Source organism: Neoarthrinium moseri (genome assembly GCF_022829205.1).
Source record: "Neoarthrinium moseri strain CBS 164.80 chromosome Unknown scaffold38_Wmoseri_CBS_16480, whole genome shotgun sequence".
NCBI lineage: Eukaryota > Fungi > Ascomycota > Sordariomycetes > Amphisphaeriales > Apiosporaceae > Neoarthrinium > Neoarthrinium moseri.
Window position 1 is genome coordinate 376,689 of NW_026055152.1, and position 18,132 is coordinate 394,820.

Here is an 18,132-nt window from a genome sequence, read left to right on the forward strand (position 1 = left end):
CAAAGTCAGCCCATTCTGTGGTCATACACGATGCATCATTTTTCTCATTGGCTGCGTGGAGACGGACCTCGGGGGCGAGGTTCGCGATGACCCCAGCGTCCCGCTTCGCAGCCAATTTGCAAATTTCAGGGTCCAGCTGGGGTCCGACGCCCGTCAACCAACCCTTCAGCCATTGAGATCATCCCGCCAACGCCCTAGTTGCATCAGCCCTGGGTATTTCGGATGTCCCCATCTACACATTACACGCGAGACCCGACCTGCTTTGTGTAGGGCTGTATCGCGGGCAGATCGGCCGCCTGACCAATATCGGGTTGCCTGTCCGGGCTTGCTTCACGTCGACAGCTGCAGCCTGTGAACTTTGCCAGCGATCTTGCCCATGGAGGAAATGGCGGATGCCAGAGACCCCATTGAGGAGCTCATTACGAGCTTCAACGAGTTAAACTCCTCGACAATAGAGGAACTCGATGAAGAGCCCAGCCCGCTCGAGTTTATGCGATTTGTAGCAAGAAACACCCCCTTCGTCATTCGGAACGGCGCAAAGGACTGGGTTGCAACCAAGACGTGGAGCGCTCAATATCTGCAGGAGGCACTGAAGGGTCATCATGTTAATGTTGCTGTGACGCCGTTCGGGTAGGCTTCCATATATTCCGTAGAAACCAAGAAACCTTGGAATGGATGTAGAGCTCACGTAATCTCAGAAACGCGGATGCGCCGACTGTACACAGCGACGGAGCGCACGCAGGAGGAGAGCACGTGTTCGCAAAGCCGCACGAGGAAGACCAGCCTTTCGAGAACTTCATCGACTACCTGACGAACCAGGAGCTAGACCCATCCTTCTCGGGCTCGGAAGTAAGATATGCGCAGACCCGTAAGCCCAAGCCCTCTTGCAACCATGACGGTAACACCGGGTTGATTCCAATACTGCAGAAAATGACAACCTCCGGCATGAGTACGTTTCGCTGTTCGCACAGACTCTCAAGTCCATCCCGTTCGCGCGTATAGCGTTGCAGAAGGAGCCGGATGCGATCAACATGTGGATCGGCAACTCGAGGTCGGTGACGGCGCTGCACCGGGACAACTACGAGAACATCTATGTCCAAATTGCAGGCCAGAAGCACTTTGTGTTGCTGCCCCCTCTCTGCCAGCCCTGCATAAATGAGCAGGAGCTGCGTCCAGCGAGCTACGTCCGAAAAGGAGACCAGCTGGTGCTGGACATGGAAGACGGGGACAGCGTCCCCTTTGCAACATGGGATCCCGACCGCCCAGAAGCAAACAGCACGAAGTACTCCGCACTTGCGAGTCCGATACGGGTAACCTTGGACCCTGGGGATATGTTGTACCTCCCAGCCATGTGGTACGTCCGAATAAGGAAGCCAGCCTCAGGAATCAGGAACTAACTTTGTTGAAGGTATCACAAGGTTTCACAGTCTTGCTCCCTCGAAGGCGTTTGTATAGCCGTAAATTATTGGTAAGCTTTACGGCGGATCGATAACCAAAGTAGCTGGCTAAGGTGAATATTAGGTACGACATGGACTTCAGTGGTCCTCTATATCCCCTAACCTCTTTCGTCCGAAGTATGAACGGGCGAATAGCCTAGAGAAAGTTACCCTGAATTCAAGCGCCTGAATGGTGGACTTTAGAGACGTGTATTCCATATCAATTCGTAAGTTCGTTTTGATAATTTACCTGACAATGCTGTTGAATTACAGTATCTAAACTGGACAAACTCCAATCTGGGGACCGCTAGCCTCGTTCATTTCCGCTCTGTGCTCCAAAACACCATGCCTTTCCAATCCAAAACTTACAAGGCTCATCAAGTCGTCAAACAATTTAGAAATTGACGCGGGCGCCCAGCGGTGCCCGAGAGGTCTGATCGATGAAGCGACCCTTATCGTCACCAATCTTCTTCTTGAACAATGAGAGGTCCTTGAGCAGTTCGTGCATATAATCCTGCATATCGTTTGCCCTCTCCTCGTGGATCTCGGGCGAGTAGTCGTCTTCGTCATCGTACGGTTCGTCGACGAAGTCGTCGTCCGCAAGCTTATCGTGGACGTCCCCATCGCCGGGGCCTGCATTCTCCTTGTCCGCCTCAGCCTCAACCTCCTTCAAGGGCTCCTCGGTCCTGACGACGACCTCTGGAATTGGGTTCTTCAGGCTGTCGAGGGCGAGTTTGAGGTGGAGTCGGAGAGCCTCATTCTCTGTTTGCAGACTCCGGATCTTGCCTTCGGCCACGAGACTGCGCTCCTCCATCATGCGTTGCATAGCTGCCACACGGTTCTGGTACTCCTCAAGCCGCTCTTCGCTCTCCTTCTGGTCCTTCTCTCGTCGACGGGTGTCAGCGACTGACAGTTGAAGAACACGAATCTCCTCGGCCATGGCCGCAATCTGCGCATCTCTCTCGGCAGTCGAGATGTGGTCCTGATTGACAACAGCGCGGGTACGAATGCGCTTCGCCTGATCGGCATATCGCAGGGTTGAGAGGGTCTCCTCGTAGTCCGACGGTGCTATGCACGCAATCATGGCTGTCTTGCTGTTGCCGCCCAGCGAGTCCTTCAGCAGCCAGGTCAAGATAGAATCTCGATATGGCACAATATCCTTGTTCCGCTTTCCCCCAGGGCGGTGCTTGGGGTCTGCAAGAGCGGCAATGACACGACCGAGGGTGGTGAGAGACTTGTTGATGTTGCTACCCTCTCTGAGTCTCGCACCCGTGGCTTCGGTCGACTTTGCTCTCTCACTACCCGCCAGGTCCACTAGTCTGATCCTCGAACTCCGCTCCGTCGTCTCATCTGTCTCCATGTCGTGGTGAATCTGCTTCAACATGATGGTGAAGACGGCGTGGCTTCGACTACTCGTGTCATTCATCTTGGTGCTCGCCACCGTCCGGGAAGCATCGCCCAATTTCATGTACCTGAGAATTTCATTCAAGCTTCTAACAGGAACCTCGGTCAAGTCTTTGACGTATGGACCCTCGGATGGCGACTCGCGGATTTTGAGATAGTACGGGGCCTGGTTGGGCACCACCGGGACGAGCAGGTCGCGCACGTGCTCATTGTAGACCTCAAAGTAGGAGGCCCGCACGTGGTATGAGATGTTGGGCGTTTCGTTTTGCGCGGCCTCGATCCGCTGAAATAGGTCCTCGCATGTCCGAGGGATCAAGCCTGGCTGATCTGGCGTTCCCATCATGGTGTAGGATTTCCCAGAGCCGGTCTGTCCGTATGCAAAGATACATGTGTGGTACCCTTCGAAGTTGTGGTCAAGGAATTCTTCGCCGAGAGCGTTGTATACCTCCTCCTGGTGCGCATAATGTCTGTCCTCCTTGTCGTGGCTCCAGAAGGAGTTATCAAAGGTAAAAGACTTCTCCTCAACAACCTTCCGAGTCCTGGCTTTCGCATTCGCTGGATCGCTATCGTTAGGCACATGCAAAGTTGTGCTCTGCATCACAGGATCCATGCTGATTAGACATTCCGCCCCTCGTTCGATTTCTATCCAAGCTGTATCAGTCTCGAGTCCATGACACCACAGACGATCCATGGGGCATAAGAAGTGAGTGCATAACCGTACCTCTGGGCAGAAATGCCCTTACTCTGACGACCACGCGCACATTGCCACCGCCATCCATCTTCATATGTGGCGGCAGCGTCCCATCCCGAGATCGCAGCGACGGTGTGGAGGCTGAGGAGCGGACGCTGGATCGCAGCTCCGTTGCGCGCGACTGGTCCATCGATGTTGATTTGTAGTTTTCGTCACTGCTTGCGATTCTGTGTTCACTAGCAAGCGTCGTAGCAGCACAGATTTCAGACAATTCCTCGCATATGTCCTTGATGATGTCGCGGAATCGCTGTCCGTGGATTGTACCGTACATTTGGGTGAGCTGAGTGGCGGGAGTGGGGCCGTTGTATTTACTGCCGTTGCCGGGCACCGGGGCGCTGCTCTGAAAGGTAAGGCGCGTCTCTCGTGTCCCAAGGCCCGTGTAGCACGGCGGCGCCACGGCCAATGGCAGATCTGGCTGGGATGGCTTGGTGCTTTGGCGGGGTTGACCCTGTGCCTGCAATTCAATGCATTACAAAGGGCATGGAAACTTCTTATGCGCAAGAGCCGGCAATACTGAAGTGCGAAGATGAAGGAACTCTCGGGGCTCGGTTGGCACAGGCGAAAAACACATGATAGGCCTTGACGCCGCGCGTGTTTAGGTCTCGCCCGCTGGTGTTTCCCAGGATTACCTCTGTTTGTTCGAAACACCAATGCACGCTTGACCTCTAGCTTTCCCGTCTTTAGGCGGGACGCCACAACAACCACAATTCAGCCCTCCGAACTCGAGATGCCTTGGACGAGTGTGAGAGGCTGTCACACTGAGGCACTCATAAGCAGTCTGCAGTCAGTCATCCAAGGTCATATGCACAGCCATCGGTTCATTGTTTGATGCTGCCGAAACTAGAAACCTATCCATATTTTCGCAGCCCGTTGCACCAGAGGCTAACTAGGTACAGGAGGACTTCAACTGAGCAGCCCACCTTCGAGTTCACGCCGTCTCCCAGGTTCGTTCCGTTGCCCGATAAATTATCCCGGCTTCCGCCTCATCGGGCCGCTTGTCAGCATTCGCTTACTTGCAACACTCCCGTTGTTCCCTTTGGTTACATCCACTAGGTTGATCTTGCACTAGCGATGCAATGACGTTCTCGCATGGAGTATTCAATTGCCGAACAGATCATGGTATGCTTGACGACCCGTTGCCTGCGTACTGAACTCTCGGGGCTCTAGATAGGCTTTCGGTCCATGTAGCGTACCACAGCCCATGAGACGCAGCGTACTGTCCAGCGCAAATCGAGTAATAACAATAAAGGTCAACGAGCGCCATTAGACGAGATGAATACTCAGTTGGATTCGACTTTGATTTGCACACCTATGTACATCAGTACATCCAGGAGTAGCCACAAAATCACATCTTGGACGTTGGGCACGGTGGCCTTTAGGCGTCTTATTCTGAATGAAGCCACCAGTTCGCTTCGCTCTAACTCGTTTAATCCTTAGTTGCAACTTAAATGTTTTACCAAATCCGTGGGTCGAAGTGCAGTTGGCAGGGCTGCAGAACCATTAGAGATCTTCAATATCGAATCACCCTTGGTGGGTCTTGGGCAGGCGGGACAAGGCGGAGAACAGGGCCAAACGATTCCCTCTTTTCTATCTTTGACCACGTGCGGCCTATGAGAAGCGTCCCGAGACGGGTGAGTAATGGAGCATTGGGAACACGCAGACAGACATTTCGGCCGTTTATCTACAATGGGCCCGGCCGAGGCACTTAGCGGACCCTGGCCCAGTTTTAAGTCGGACCCCTTCAATACAGAGGGCTAGGTTGAGTGCAGCACTAGGATGGATGCTGCAACTCAGAGTCCGCCAGCTGAAGAAGAAAACCCGCGAGATGCCCAGCTACGTCTTCTGCCCTTCTTGACAGTTGGGTCGACTATACCTTCAAGATGGCACTCGATCTGTATACCGTCGGTCGCAATGTGCTGGCCCTCGGCGGGGCCTGGCTGGTTTACCACCTCCTCAAGGCGCTGTATAACATCTCCCCGCTCCACCCCCTGAGCCGGATTCCCGGGCCCAAGCTGGCCGGGGCGACCTACCTGCCGGAATTCTATTACGATGTCATCTTGGGCGGGCGGTATACCCACGCCATCAAGGAGATGCACGAGCAGTACGGTAAGTTGTTCGATGACCCAGAATTTTTAGTTCGGATTGCTAACGAAGCAGGCCCTATCGTCCGCATCAACCCCAATGAGACACATTGCAACGATATCACTTTCTCGGATGAGATCTATGCTCTGGGTGGTCGCAAGCGTGACAAGCCATGGCACCAGATTAATGGATCAGCGTAAGAGCAGTCACCCTTGAGCCCGTCCATAGCCGTCGTATTAATATTTTGCTGCATAGGGCGCATAACACCAACGGGTTCACCACTCATGACCACGATCTGCACAGGTCTCGTCGGGTGCCCGTGGCCAAGTTCTTCTCCCACAGCATGATTGCGCAGCTGGAGGACGAGATCCACGATCTGGTCCGCAAGCTCTGTGACAAGCTGCTTGCCGAGTCCGGCAAGGGCCAACCAGTTGACGTGGCCATGGCGTATAGTTGCTTCACCTCAGACGCTATCTTCAAGTACTGCTTTGGCGAGTCTCGTGGGCTGCTGGCGCAGAAGGGCTGGACCCCTAACTTCCGGCAGGCGACCCTGGCCATTCTCAAGCCCGTGTTCGTCTTCAGATTCTTTCCCATCCTCCTGAACTTGGCCAAGCTGGGAGAGATATTCGTGGACTACCTGCCCGAAGACACCTCGCTTTTGATTCGGGCTCTGCAGATCGATATCCCTGGCCTTGTGCACAAGACGAAGGCCGACCTAGACGCTGGCATTCACTACGACCGTCCGACAGTCTTTGGATCTCTGTTGCAGTCTGATCTGTCCGAGGAGGAGAAGAAACCCGAAAGGCTTGCAGACGAAGCCGTCGCCGTAGTGGGAGCTGGAACCGAGACAACCAGTTGGGCTCTTGCTGTTATCACCTACAACCTTCTCGCGAAGCCCGAGCTTCTAGCCAAGCTGAAGAAGGAACTGGAAAGAGCCGTCGACGACGCGACGAAATTGCCGCCGTGGACCGTGCTCGAGAAGCTGCCCTACCTCGGTGCCGTAGTTCAGGAAGGACTGCGCCTGTCGTACGGTGTCTCTGCGCGATCGGCCCGTGAGCCCAGCGGTGAGGACCTCGTCTACCGCGGCGAGTTCAATAAGAAGCCGGTCGAGCTGGTGCTGCCCCGCGGCTACGCAATCGGCATGTCGGCGGCTCTCATGCACCACGACGAGAGCATCTTCCAAGATTCGTACGTCTTCAGCCCCGAGCGCTGGCTCGATGAGAACAACCAGCGCCGAAAGGAGCTTGAAAAGGGCCTGCTGGCCTTCTCAAAAGGCAGCAGAGCATGTCTCGGAAAGAAGTGAGTTCATACGCCTATCTGATGATGTGAGATTACAACGTGCTGACAATCGTAAATCTAGCCTTGCCTTGTGTGAGTTGTATCTTGTTCTGACAGCTCTGGTCCTGCGGGTGATGCCTCGTATGAAGCTGTACGAGACGACTGAGAAGGATGTCACATACGATCACGATATGTTTGTGCCAGTCACGGTGTCGGGCAGTAAGGGTGTGCGTGTGCTCATCGACTAGAGCATCATGGCATAGGTGTTGTTAATCATGAGAACTTATTCGACGAAGCGCGGTTCTAGATTTCTCTCTGTAAGCCCAAGGGATTTGTCCTATTGGTGGGCCATATAGTACGTGCGAGTGCCACCAGATCCGTCTTGTATATGGTGCATCGCGAAAGCCTTTATACCCTGAAATAGCCCAGAGTTATTTCGCTCCTCAATAATAAGTATGGCACAGAGTGTTTCAATGGTCCACTTATGGTTTAGCATGTACCCATGTAATCAAAGGTCACATCAACAGTTTAGGATTGCTACTTTGTGCAGAGTACAGTAACGCATCAAGTGTATGCGTTGCGAAATCGGTCATCATTGTGATATAGGGGCTCCATGTACTCAGCGCGCCTCGCATCCGATGGCGACGCGTCCATCTGATTGGGCGGGGGCTGGAGGAGCGAGCGGCGTCGGGGCATTCGACCTGATGGAGGGAGAATCGCAGCATCCAAACTTCAGCAACAGTATAACACTTCAGCACCACCATAGGCTGATCCCATGGCAACCCGTAGAGTACATGCACGCGGTCGAGGTGCCTGGTATGATGGCCATTCCAAGACTGGACGATGCTCAAGTCTGGCAGAGCAAAGGAAATCATTTGGAAATGAGGCTCCCAAAAGTCACTCTAAGCACCGGGCTAGGGCATTCTCCCTTGCGACGGGTGAAGGATCTACTGAGCTGACTGCTATAATCCACTACCTGGACGGGGCATTTCGTGGTGTGGGTGGTAGTGGCATGCCAGCTTGCATGCGCTGACCCTGTTCTCGTGAGCCTGAAAAGCCGGGAAGCCAATAAGCCTGACCATACTACAAGTGATAAGAGGATTCCATTATCCATACCTGTTCCGACGTTTTATCTGGTTTTCTTAGATGTATATCTACGCCCGCCCGTAAGCAAATAGTCAACAAAAGCTAGGCTAGGGTCCCCAGTTATGTTCAGTTATGTAAGCAGGAGTCATGTTACTGGGCAGACCGCAGGATTGTCATTGTTCCATATTTGGCAACCAATAAACGCTGAATAACATATAAGCCATGCCATGCCAGATGTTTTATCTACTGCGCTGCTTACAACCCATCTTGATGCATATCAACCCCTCCCTCTGCACTGCGTAGCTTCATTACCATCTCCTTCCAAAGAAAAACCAAAGACCTCTGAAGTAGGCGCCCGCCGATTCCATTTTTACTATCTCGTATTTTCAACAAAGTCCAACATGGGTCGACCTACCATTCTCATTATTCCTGGGGCCTCTGCCACACCGGAGCTGTACGAGTCCTTCGTCAGTGCCGTGGTGCAGAGGGGCTACGATATTGAGGCTTTACCTATCCCCAGCGTCGGCAATGCCAACGGGTCTAACGGAGCGCCACCGACGATGTATGACGATGTGACATTTATTCAGTCACGCATTGCCGCTCTTTCAGATGCTGGAAAGGACGTGATCATCGTTACTCACTCCTACGGGGGAGTGCCGGGCACTCAGTGTGTACAGGGGTTCAGCAAGAAAGAGAGGCAGTCAAATGGGCTAGAGGGAGGCATTATTGGCCTCGCATACATCACCTCCTTGATTCCAGAACTGGGCCAGCCCGCCGTGAGCGTACAGGCATCTATACCAGAGGAACGCAAGGTTCCAACCGCAATTGATGTTCGTACTTCTTTCACTTGCATCATATGATTGATAATGCATTGCTAACCTGGGATGGCAGGCGGACGGCTGGGTCTATTATCCTGATTACACAAGGTTAGCGGAGGTGTCGTTCACGGACATGCCTGGGGCGGAAGGCCTACACTGGGCTCAAAAGCTGGGAAAGCACTCGGCCGCTGCTTTTGGTAGTCCCTTAACGTATCAAGGCTTTAAGGATGTCCCCGTGTCATACCTGCTTTGCAAGAATGATCTCGTTATCCCACCCGAGTATCAACAAGCTGGTATCGACATGATTGAGAAGACAACGGGTAAAAAGGTCGATGTCACGGCTATCGACTCTGACCATGTCGCACCTCTTAGCCACCAGCAGGAGGTTGTTGATTGGATTGTTGGTGTGGCGGACCGCTTGGGGAAGGCATAGCGGGTTGGGTGTGGATCTATCGTCGGTAAAGGCCAGAGAGAGAAGGGACTTCCTTTCGTGGTGCCTCACACGAAGTATTTACCAATCAAGCCTTCTGGAATATCAAAATAAAAACAAATTACAAATATCGAGCTTTAGCTTGAGTTGAAGTTGATTTCGCCCGGAGAGGGGTTCAGGCCAACTCATGTCGTCTTGTCGCCAACTTTGGAATATGCTATGCTCGTACGCAAACGACAAGCATCTCATCATTTTGGACGCCCATGCTTTGCTCTTGAGCATTACTGACCTAAACAAGAACGAAGCGAATAAAGTCTACTCTGTTTGCGACTGCGCCCTAGCGAAATACTCTGCAACGCTCTTGACGACGGCTCTAATATTTCCGAGGTTCTAGCATAATTGTCTACTTTCTTCTCAGGCCCTTGGCAAGTAATTCTGAGCCAACTTCTTTGACGAGGTCTTCCTTCGGAAAATCTTTGGCTTTGGCCAACACCGTGTCCTGGGCATCCATGGTCCTCAGGAGATCTACCAACTCGCTCTCCATGGGCACACGATATACGAGATACCCCAGAGCTAGAAGCATGCCTTGTAGAGCTTCAGATGAGGACGACTCTTGTGTTATCGCTTCCAGGACAGATGCAGCCAGTTCCACCTGGTCCGACTCCGGTAGATATTCCGAAGAATCTCTTGTCTTATTATTGGAAACTGCGATATTGAACAGTAGAGAAGCAGCCGCCACCCGCACGTTGTTATGGCTATCATCAAGGAAGCTCGTGGACACCAGCTGAATAACCGGATCTCGCAAAACTGAGTGGGCCAATATCTGCTCCGGATATAATGGACTTGTGAAGAGGTTGCAGGCCATTTGGAGAGTGACCAGTCGCAAGGCGTAAGGGCAGCCAGTCCCCAGTGAGTTGACAAAGTTCAGCAGTGTGGCAACAGTCCTATGTTCGACTTCCTCGGCGTAGTAGCCACTGACCCTCGGATCGATCAGTGCACACCTGAATAGGTCTACAACTGCAAACATGACATCCACTGGGAGCTCTGTTACCGCGTTGCGCAAGAAAGCCGAAAAGCCTTGCATTTCAGGAAGAGTGCTTTGTGCTGGTCCGTTCTTCTCCCTCGTCTCGATGAAGTTCTTGACGCCAACGACGGCAGGTTCCGCGGTTGCCATCTTTGCAACTAGCTTCTCCAGAGGTGGCATCTTTGTATAGGACACGAGCTTGACCCGGGGGTCCGCAAAGTGCGGCAATCGTAACGACTCATGAGGATGTCTGGGGTGGGCCATGTCCACGAGCAATCGTACAGTACTACGCAGACGGGCTGAATCGGCACCGGACCATCGTTCCTGTTCTTTCCCTTGCAAGAACGTAGCGAACGTGGGTGTTGCTCGGACGCCGTAACGCTGTCCAATGTCGAAGGCTTGAGATATGTCAACCTTGATCAAAGTCACTTGATCGCCCATTTCGGCCGCCAACTGGTCATAAAGCGGGTACAGTATCTTGCACGGGGGGCACGTAGCCGATGTGAAGAAGACGACGGCACAGGACCGTTGTGCACCTTCCAGCAAAACGTTCAAGTCTTGCAGATTGGAAACATTCCTGACGACTCCTGGCGTGGGTGAATGTCCATTCGCTTGAGCGACGGGCTTGGCTGAAGATGCGGTAGGTTGACTTCGGGGGTCACTCTGGATGCCCAGGAGGCCGCCTTGTTGTGCCTTTCTGGTCTGCACCATAGATTCCAGCTGTGGCTGCAGCATCTTCCCAAACGGTGAATCCAAAACAGCTTGCGGCATGTTGCTGATATGTGCTGGTATGCTCTTTCCGACCAAAAACGTGGCGAAGTCGTTACTGAAGTTGTTGCAGTTATGTCTAAACAAGTCGTAGGCTGCTGGGGTGAATATGCTGCGAAGCGAGTCCACATATTCCAGAATAACTTCGATGGGCAGCTCTGTGGTTCCTAGGTGCAGTCGCTCCATCGGGCGGCCTAGGTGTGAGCTTCCTGGCTTGATGGTGTTGATACCGCCATCGTAGACATACTCCACGCCGTCCAGCTCTATCGATGTGTGGTAGATGGCATCCAGCTGGAATCCCAGAAAGGACATGGACATCTGGCGGGCAAGGCCGCCAGACAGGTCATACGTCAGTAAGTGTACGTCCATTCCCTTGGAAGTTTGTGAGTTGGCGTTCTGAATGGGTACTCGAGGTTGCCGTGGTGGTGGCTCTGACTCTCGAGTTGGCGGATACAAGAAGGCCCACTGGATCCTGTTGCTGAGAGACGACAAACGATGCGCTCGATATGATTGCCCTGCAAATGAAGTCTACTTAAAACCAGCCAACTTGCAAATAGAGGCGACGCAAAAACAAAGCAGGTCTACCAGCACATAAATGAGTCTTACGCGGAAGAACAGTGTCAGGGCGGAAGGCAAACGTGATGTACGTCAGCCAATGGTGAATGAGAGAAACTCATGGATTCACCTGTGGAATGTGCGGATATGCCTGTATCCGGGCTGTGCGATAATAAAGCACATCACGAGCGAGACTTGCGCGGAAGAATCGCGTCAAGTCCCGTTGTTCACGCCCCGAGAGAGTGTTTTAATATGTCAAAGTCCCCTCTCACACTACTGTTTTACCCGCAAGCTGGTCGAGCGGTATTGTCAGCAGCACCTCGGCGCATGCAGGTTGTAGAGTATCTGCTGCAAGTTACCAGTCAGGCCAGTGTTCATGACAGTACCCGTCGTAGGGAGATAAGCAGCGATACCGTTACTTTTCGTGGCTGTGCGTTCTTAGTGCTGTTCTATTCCAAGACAGGGCTGTGGCGGTTATCAAGACCTTTGGGAAGACAACCTTGGCGGCTTGGCCTGCTTAACAAGACTTGGAAGACAAAGACAAGGCGTCGGGTGGTTGTCTTGGTTGTCACGGCCCACATGGCTGCAACGCCACCAGAAAGGGGAACCTGTCCTGTCCGAGCAGTCAGCCATTGGCACACCCCTGACCCGTGTAAAGCGATTCATTGATCGAGGCTCGACAACGTTGAAATTAGAGGAAAATCTTCGAGATTGGGACACTGCACACACTCCTTTCCCATCCTTCTGCGCAACACCGGCCCTGAGCGCGTCCTCCCCCCGATCCTTTTCTGCGCATTCTTTCCTCGTAGTAAAGTTTTAATCGCGTCTGTGGTGGCCGAGGGATCTAGATCTGTTCCTCACGCCCCCCGACCTTCGTTTCGCTCCCTCTCTTTTCCGCCGCCCTGCCTTTCTCCTTCTCGACCGAAGGGGGAATGCGTCCTGCTCATCTATGAGGAGAACATCGGTCTCGCTGCCTACGAAGCACACTGCTCGCGACCCCCACGAGAAGCCCGCGCGCTACGAGTCCGGTAACCACCACCGGGCTGACCACCGAGGCGGCATCCTGGAGAAACTACAGCAAGCCGCAGGCATGAACCAGACACAGAAGACGAGGTGGCTGAAGACCACGGCGATAGTGGTGTTCCTGGTCTTCCTCTTCTACTATCTGTCGCCAAAGGGCGTCGACATCTACGAGAAGGGTGGTAAGTCCGCCTAGAATTCCCCTGCATGCGTACTGCTTGGAGCACGAGATTCTGATTGCCCGCGACACAGTGTCCAAGTCTGGCCAGACCCCCTCGGACTCGACCTACGGCACTGAAAAGTGCACCAAGTCCTTCTCGAAAGACAAGCCCATCACCCAGTATGTGCTGATGATCGATGCCGGCAGCACGGGATCGCGCATCCACGTGTACAAGTTCAACAACTGTGGCCCGACCCCGGAGCTGGAGAAGGAGGAGTTCAAGATGACCGAGAAGAGCGTCGGTGGCCTGAGCAAGTATAAGGACGACCCTCTCGCCGCCGCCCGCACTCTCGACGATCTGATGGCTGTCGCCATGGAGACGGTCCCCAAGAAGCTCATGGGATGCAGTCCTGTGGCCGTCAAGGCCACCGCAGGTCTCCGTATGATCGGCGCCGAGGCCAGTGAGCGCATCCTGGAGGCCGTTCGCAACCACCTCGAGACCAACTACCCCTTCCCCGTTGTGGCCAAGGAGGAGAATGGTGTCGCCATCATGGACGGCTCCGACGAGGGTGTCTATGCCTGGATCACGACCAACTACCTTCTTGGCAAGATTGGCGGACCTGACCAGAGCCCCACGGCTGCCATCTTCGATCTCGGCGGTGGCTCTACGCAGATCGTGTTCGAGCCGACATTTAAGGGAGTCGTCGGCGGCGGGATGCCCGAGAAGCTGGCCGAGGGCGACCACAAGTACAAGCTCGCATTCGGTGGCCGTGACTTTGAGCTGTACCAGCACTCTCATCTGGGCTATGGTTTGATGGCCGCGCGCAACGCCATCCACCTCGGCCTGCTCAACGACCTGGCCAAGGAGAAGACCGGAACCGAGTGGCTCAAGAAGCCCATCCTCAACCCCTGCATCAACGCCGGACAGTCTGACAAGATCACCGTCGATCTCGGCAAGGACTCCACCTTTGGCTCCGGCAAGGTCGAGCTGAACATGACGGGCCCGTCCATCCCGGCCCCGGCGCAGTGCCGCCAGCTCGCCGAGCGCATCTTGAAGAAGGACGCCTCGTGCGCGTTGGCGCCCTGCTCCTTCAACGGCATCCACCAGCCGTCGCTGGCCAAGACGTTCGCCAAGGAGGATGTCTACGTCTTCAGCTTCTTCTACGACCGCCTCAAGCCCCTCGGCATGCCCGACAGCTTCACCCTGCGCGAGCTGCACGACCTGACCAGCACCGTCTGCGGCGGCGAGTCCTCCTGGGCCCTCTTCTCCAGCATCCCCGGCGCGCTGGAGGAGCTCCGCGACCGTGGCGAGTACTGCCTGGACCTCAACTTCATGATTGGCCTGCTGCACACCGGTTACGACATGCCGATCGACCGCGAGGTCCGCATTGCCAAGAAGATCAAGGGCAACGAGCTGGGCTGGTGCTTGGGTGCCAGGTAAGAAACCCCCTCCCCTTTTTACATGACCACGTGAAGTTTCGCTGGTATCTACGAATCTTTCACTAACTCATTTTGTCACAGTCTGCCCCTCCTGTCCAAGAACTCGGGCTGGACCTGCAAGGTCTCCGAGATCCACTAGAGTTCTCCGACTTGAACACAAGATAGCCCGTCAGGCATGAACAAGAGACGGGTGAATGATTTGCACGGCTCGGCGTAGCTTATCCTAGAGGTTTTAATGAAAATGATATTCAACTTCCTCGAGACGAGGAACCATAGGGTCTGAAGAGTGCATGACCAGGCTGGCGTTGGGTTCTTGTACAAATAAGTTCAGAAAAGGGGGAATGTTCAGAAACTGTGTCCCTGAGATTTGGAGTATAGCCGGAGGCTGTTGTAGAAAAAAAATAGCATTCATGAGATCAACCATGATTCAATACGCACTTCATATGGCTCACGTAGTTTTGACTGATTATTATGATCCTTTCGGATGCTCTGGGTATAAGTTTGGGTATCAAACATAGAATGTCAGACGTTACAGCGGCACATCGACCATCTCGAGAACGTCGTCCATGACCTCCTCGGGCCCCACGCCCTCGAGCATCCGCTCCACGGCGGCCACGTCGCTGCCCCACTGCACGCTCCTCTCCACGGCCGGGTCCCGGATGATGCGGATGCGGTGCAGGTAGACCTTGCGCAGGGCCAGCGCGACGAGGGCCGGCGTGGCGTAGTCGAGCCCGTGCAGCACGGCCATGCTGCGGACCAGGGCGTCCAGGTGCTGCGTGGCGACGGGGCCCACGCCGCCCCCGACGGCGTGGTGCATGCGCAGGAACGACACCAGGTTCATCTGGTAGCGCAGCACGTCCACGTCGACGCTGACGGAGCACGAGGCCAGCGACACGGTCGTGATGTCGGCCTCGGTGATGACGGGCTCGGCGGCCCCGCCCTCGTACGAAGTAATACCCCGGCCGGCTGCCGAGCCCGGAGTCAGGAGCTCGTTCCCCGGCGTGCTCGCGCGGCTGGTCCGGCTGGGACGACGCACGACGCTCCGGTCGCTGCGCAAGCTATCGGTGTCAACATCTGCGTCGGCGTTGAGGCTGGCGTCGTCATCATCCTCCTGCAGGGCGGCCTCCCGTTCCTCCAGGTGCGCGAAGCCGTCGAGCGGGTCGTGCCAGTGGGCGACGTAGAAGAAGTCGTTGAGGTGCTGGGTCAGGCGCGCGTCGCCGCCGCTGGGGGCGCCGAGCACGGCGACGAACAGAAACTGCTTGGGCGCGGTCTGGACACTGGTGCGCGTAAAGATGCGCCGCGTGCGCAGTAGCTCCAGAGCCTGGATTTGCACGGCCTTGGGCGCCTTGTCCAGGTCCCGCGCCAGTACGACATTGGCGATCTGCGGCGCCGGCACGTAGGCGCTGCTCTGGCCGCCCGGCGTGGCGGCGCTGCCCGGGGACAGCTGCGTCAGCGGCGACAGCGTCCGGTGGTGGGTGTTGGTGCCGCCGCCGCTGCCGGGGTGCAGGGACGCGTGGCTCGGGTGGAAGTAGGAGTCGGACACGGGGGTGCGCGTCCTCAGGGGCGAGCTGGAGCGCGATGCGGGTGTCGGGAGCAGGATGGAGGCTGCGAAGTCGTCGAGGGTTGATTGGGGCCCCAGGGAGACGACGGTGGGTTTGAGGTTGAAGGTCTCGGTGGCTACCTGTCGGATGTATCAGTACAGACTGCTCATAAGAGAGCAACTTGGCGCAATAGCCGCACGTACTAGCTGCAACTCATCGACGAGGTCGTCCAGAGCCTCGGGCTCGGTGCTGATGATGCAATGCTCGCGGTTTATAAGGCATAGCAGCGCTGCCAGATCCAGGTCGCCGAGACCGTGGATCTTCCGCAGCAGGTCCTCATCCGCCATTGAGCAGTTGTAGGGAGCTACGGAATGCCATGAGTTCGAGAACCGCGGGTTTCAGGACATTCGGCGGTCCATTGCGAGATGGTGAAGATGAAGCAAGGCAAGCAGGACGGGGGGCGGTATGGGCAATTAACTCAGTTGACTGTTGACAGACGTTGGGACTTCCCGCTTGGAGCTTTCCCAGGGTGTGGTCTACGCTTCAATTGGCCAATCTCATCACTAGCACTGGCGGGCTCACACACAGCCCAGGCCCTGGCGTGATGCAAGATGCGCTAGAAGCTCTCTCTATTAACTTACCTTTACATGCATGATGTACACGACATCCACGGCACTGACACCTCCTAATCAATTTAGATGGACGGAACTCAAGCGTGGCCCCAAAGACTTTTTGAATCTATGATTGTACAATTACGGACTAATATGACAAGGCCGCCTACTTCGGCACCAACCTAGGATCCCTGCGATTTCAGAGACAACATGCTGTCGGGTGTCTGTAGTTCCCACGCCTGCGCTCATGCATTCCAGTCGATCTCGGTTCCATCGCGATTACTCCTGTTTAGCCCCACCGCTGTGTCAGCCGTCAGTGATCTCCGTAACACGAAAAGCAGTCGCAAGACCAACGGCGGCGCTCCGACTTACGACCCCTTCCAGAAGCTCTTGTCCACCTTGTCGTTGCTCGCCGGCGAGGCGCGGTCGTGCCGCTTCTCAAAGTCGGCGTTGTGGTCCTCCACCTCCTTCTTCTGCTCGTCGCTCAGTCCCGACTTGACCTTGTCCCCCGGCATGGCCTGGTTGTAGAGCTTGGGCTTGGGCGCGCCGTCGCCCTGCGGGCCCTTGAGCGCCTCCCCGCCGTTCCGGCTCGCCTGGTTGCCCTCGCCGCCGCCCTGGCTCTTGATCTCTCCGCCCGTGGGGCTGGACCCCGTCTCGGTCGCCTGCTTGGACCGCGAGCCGCCGGACGAGGCCGAGGCGTCGGCGGGGTCGCCAGATGAAGCTGCCCGGTTCATGGATTCTTTGAAGGCCGCCTTGGTGGGGCCGCCGCCGGTGCCCTTGCCGACATCCGGGGGAGCGGGCCCCGGGTGCTCTCCTGACTCCTGCGCTTTGCTGGACGCGGGCTGATCCTGGGGATTCTCTGCCTCTGGACTTCCTTTGCCGTCGCCGTAACCCTGCTGGGCGGCCGAACGTGGTGTAGTGATGAATGTGCGGTAGGTCCGTGGCGTTCTGTAGCGGGCTGCCGCGCCGGCAGCGCGGAGCGTGTTGTTGATACGTAGTGCGACCATTTTGGATTGGCTGTTTCTTCGAGATGCTCTTGTGATGAGTAACTCGTGTGGTTTTGAGTGTTATGAAAGAAACGAAGTACGTCGATTCATTCCTGGCGAATTGAAGCATATGCTTGCGTGACTACTATTGAGCCAGCCGTATAATGATGAAGTATGACATCATTACTAAGCTCAAAGGAGTGCTACCTCACGCAAAGGCGCATGCAAGGTTTCTTTCATCGATAGTCGTCCGAATCGACCCTTCAGGAGCTCCATTAATGTGCAGATCATAGGATCATTCGCTCCGCATCAAGGGTGCTCGGAGCATTCTCCTCCCTCCCCACGTTCGGAAGTCTGGGCTTACCCTAACTACACAACTGTAGCTTTGAACCCGTAGTGCGAAGTTCATACATCTGGGATGAGATACGCGTTGACACTGCTCTTTATCACCTTTACAACTTTCCCGACTTCATTATAATAGGCTTCTGTTATACTGGATTTAGTCTACTCAGCCGAAGCCCGTCCAAAGGCTCGATGTGAGGCTATGCGCCATTCGTCATGTAGTCTATAGTAAGTATACTTGTAACTCAATCCCTCCTTCAGAGCTATCTATTTGATGGAGGATAGCACTCTAGTAGGCTCACGCGTCTTCCTTCAGAGTAATAACGTCGCCAGTCAACCAGAACATTACACACTACATCTGCTAAGCCCGCCATTGACATCCGTTCACATGAGGAAGTCC

At 55.0% G+C, this 18,132-nt stretch overlaps 8 protein-coding genes across 8 annotated transcripts; 4 read left to right on the forward strand and 4 right to left on the reverse strand.

Moving 5' to 3' along the window:
- Positions 1 to 376: 376 nt before the first annotated feature.
- JN550_008879 (uncharacterized protein) lies at positions 377 to 1,597 on the forward strand (the record flags this gene model as incomplete). The annotated part of the gene is made up of 5 exons (XM_049320889.1): positions 377 to 630; positions 699 to 868; positions 928 to 1,354; positions 1,409 to 1,468; positions 1,522 to 1,597. The coding sequence occupies 5 exons, from the start codon at positions 377 to 379 to the stop codon at positions 1,595 to 1,597; spliced, it is 987 nt and encodes a 328-aa protein (XP_049169265.1).
- Positions 1,598 to 1,830: 233 nt separating this feature from the next.
- JN550_008880 (uncharacterized protein) lies at positions 1,831 to 4,162 on the reverse strand (the record flags this gene model as incomplete). The annotated part of the gene is made up of 3 exons (XM_049320890.1): positions 1,831 to 3,482; positions 3,562 to 4,045; positions 4,106 to 4,162. 3 exons carry the CDS (start codon positions 4,160 to 4,162, stop codon positions 1,831 to 1,833), a joined length of 2,193 nt encoding a protein of 730 aa, XP_049169266.1.
- A 1,309-nt stretch (positions 4,163 to 5,471) lies between these two features.
- Positions 5,472 to 7,199, forward strand: JN550_008881 (uncharacterized protein; the record flags this gene model as incomplete). Its single annotated transcript, XM_049320891.1, has 4 exons — positions 5,472 to 5,697; positions 5,749 to 5,869; positions 5,929 to 6,972; positions 7,034 to 7,199. 4 exons carry the CDS (start codon positions 5,472 to 5,474, stop codon positions 7,197 to 7,199), a joined length of 1,557 nt encoding a protein of 518 aa, XP_049169267.1.
- A 1,239-nt stretch (positions 7,200 to 8,438) lies between these two features.
- On the forward strand, positions 8,439 to 9,288 carry JN550_008882 (uncharacterized protein; the record flags this gene model as incomplete). The annotated part of the gene is made up of 2 exons (XM_049320892.1): positions 8,439 to 8,867; positions 8,929 to 9,288. 2 exons carry the CDS (start codon positions 8,439 to 8,441, stop codon positions 9,286 to 9,288), a joined length of 789 nt encoding a protein of 262 aa, XP_049169268.1.
- Positions 9,289 to 9,688: 400 nt separating this feature from the next.
- JN550_008883 (uncharacterized protein) lies at positions 9,689 to 11,446 on the reverse strand (the record flags this gene model as incomplete). Its single annotated transcript, XM_049320893.1, has 1 exon — positions 9,689 to 11,446. One exon carries the CDS (start codon positions 11,444 to 11,446, stop codon positions 9,689 to 9,691), a length of 1,758 nt encoding a protein of 585 aa, XP_049169269.1.
- Positions 11,447 to 12,581: 1,135 nt separating this feature from the next.
- Positions 12,582 to 14,391, forward strand: JN550_008884 (uncharacterized protein; the record flags this gene model as incomplete). The annotated part of the gene is made up of 3 exons (XM_049320894.1): positions 12,582 to 12,834; positions 12,905 to 14,249; positions 14,334 to 14,391. The coding sequence occupies 3 exons, from the start codon at positions 12,582 to 12,584 to the stop codon at positions 14,389 to 14,391; spliced, it is 1,656 nt and encodes a 551-aa protein (XP_049169270.1).
- A 390-nt stretch (positions 14,392 to 14,781) lies between these two features.
- On the reverse strand, positions 14,782 to 16,140 carry JN550_008885 (uncharacterized protein; the record flags this gene model as incomplete). The annotated part of the gene is made up of 2 exons (XM_049320896.1): positions 14,782 to 15,933; positions 15,997 to 16,140. 2 exons carry the CDS (start codon positions 16,138 to 16,140, stop codon positions 14,782 to 14,784), a joined length of 1,296 nt encoding a protein of 431 aa, XP_049169271.1.
- Positions 16,141 to 16,772: 632 nt separating this feature from the next.
- JN550_008886 (uncharacterized protein) lies at positions 16,773 to 17,411 on the reverse strand (the record flags this gene model as incomplete). The annotated part of the gene is made up of 1 exon (XM_049320897.1): positions 16,773 to 17,411. The coding sequence occupies one exon, from the start codon at positions 17,409 to 17,411 to the stop codon at positions 16,773 to 16,775; it is 639 nt and encodes a 212-aa protein (XP_049169272.1).
- Positions 17,412 to 18,132: the final 721 nt, after the last annotated feature.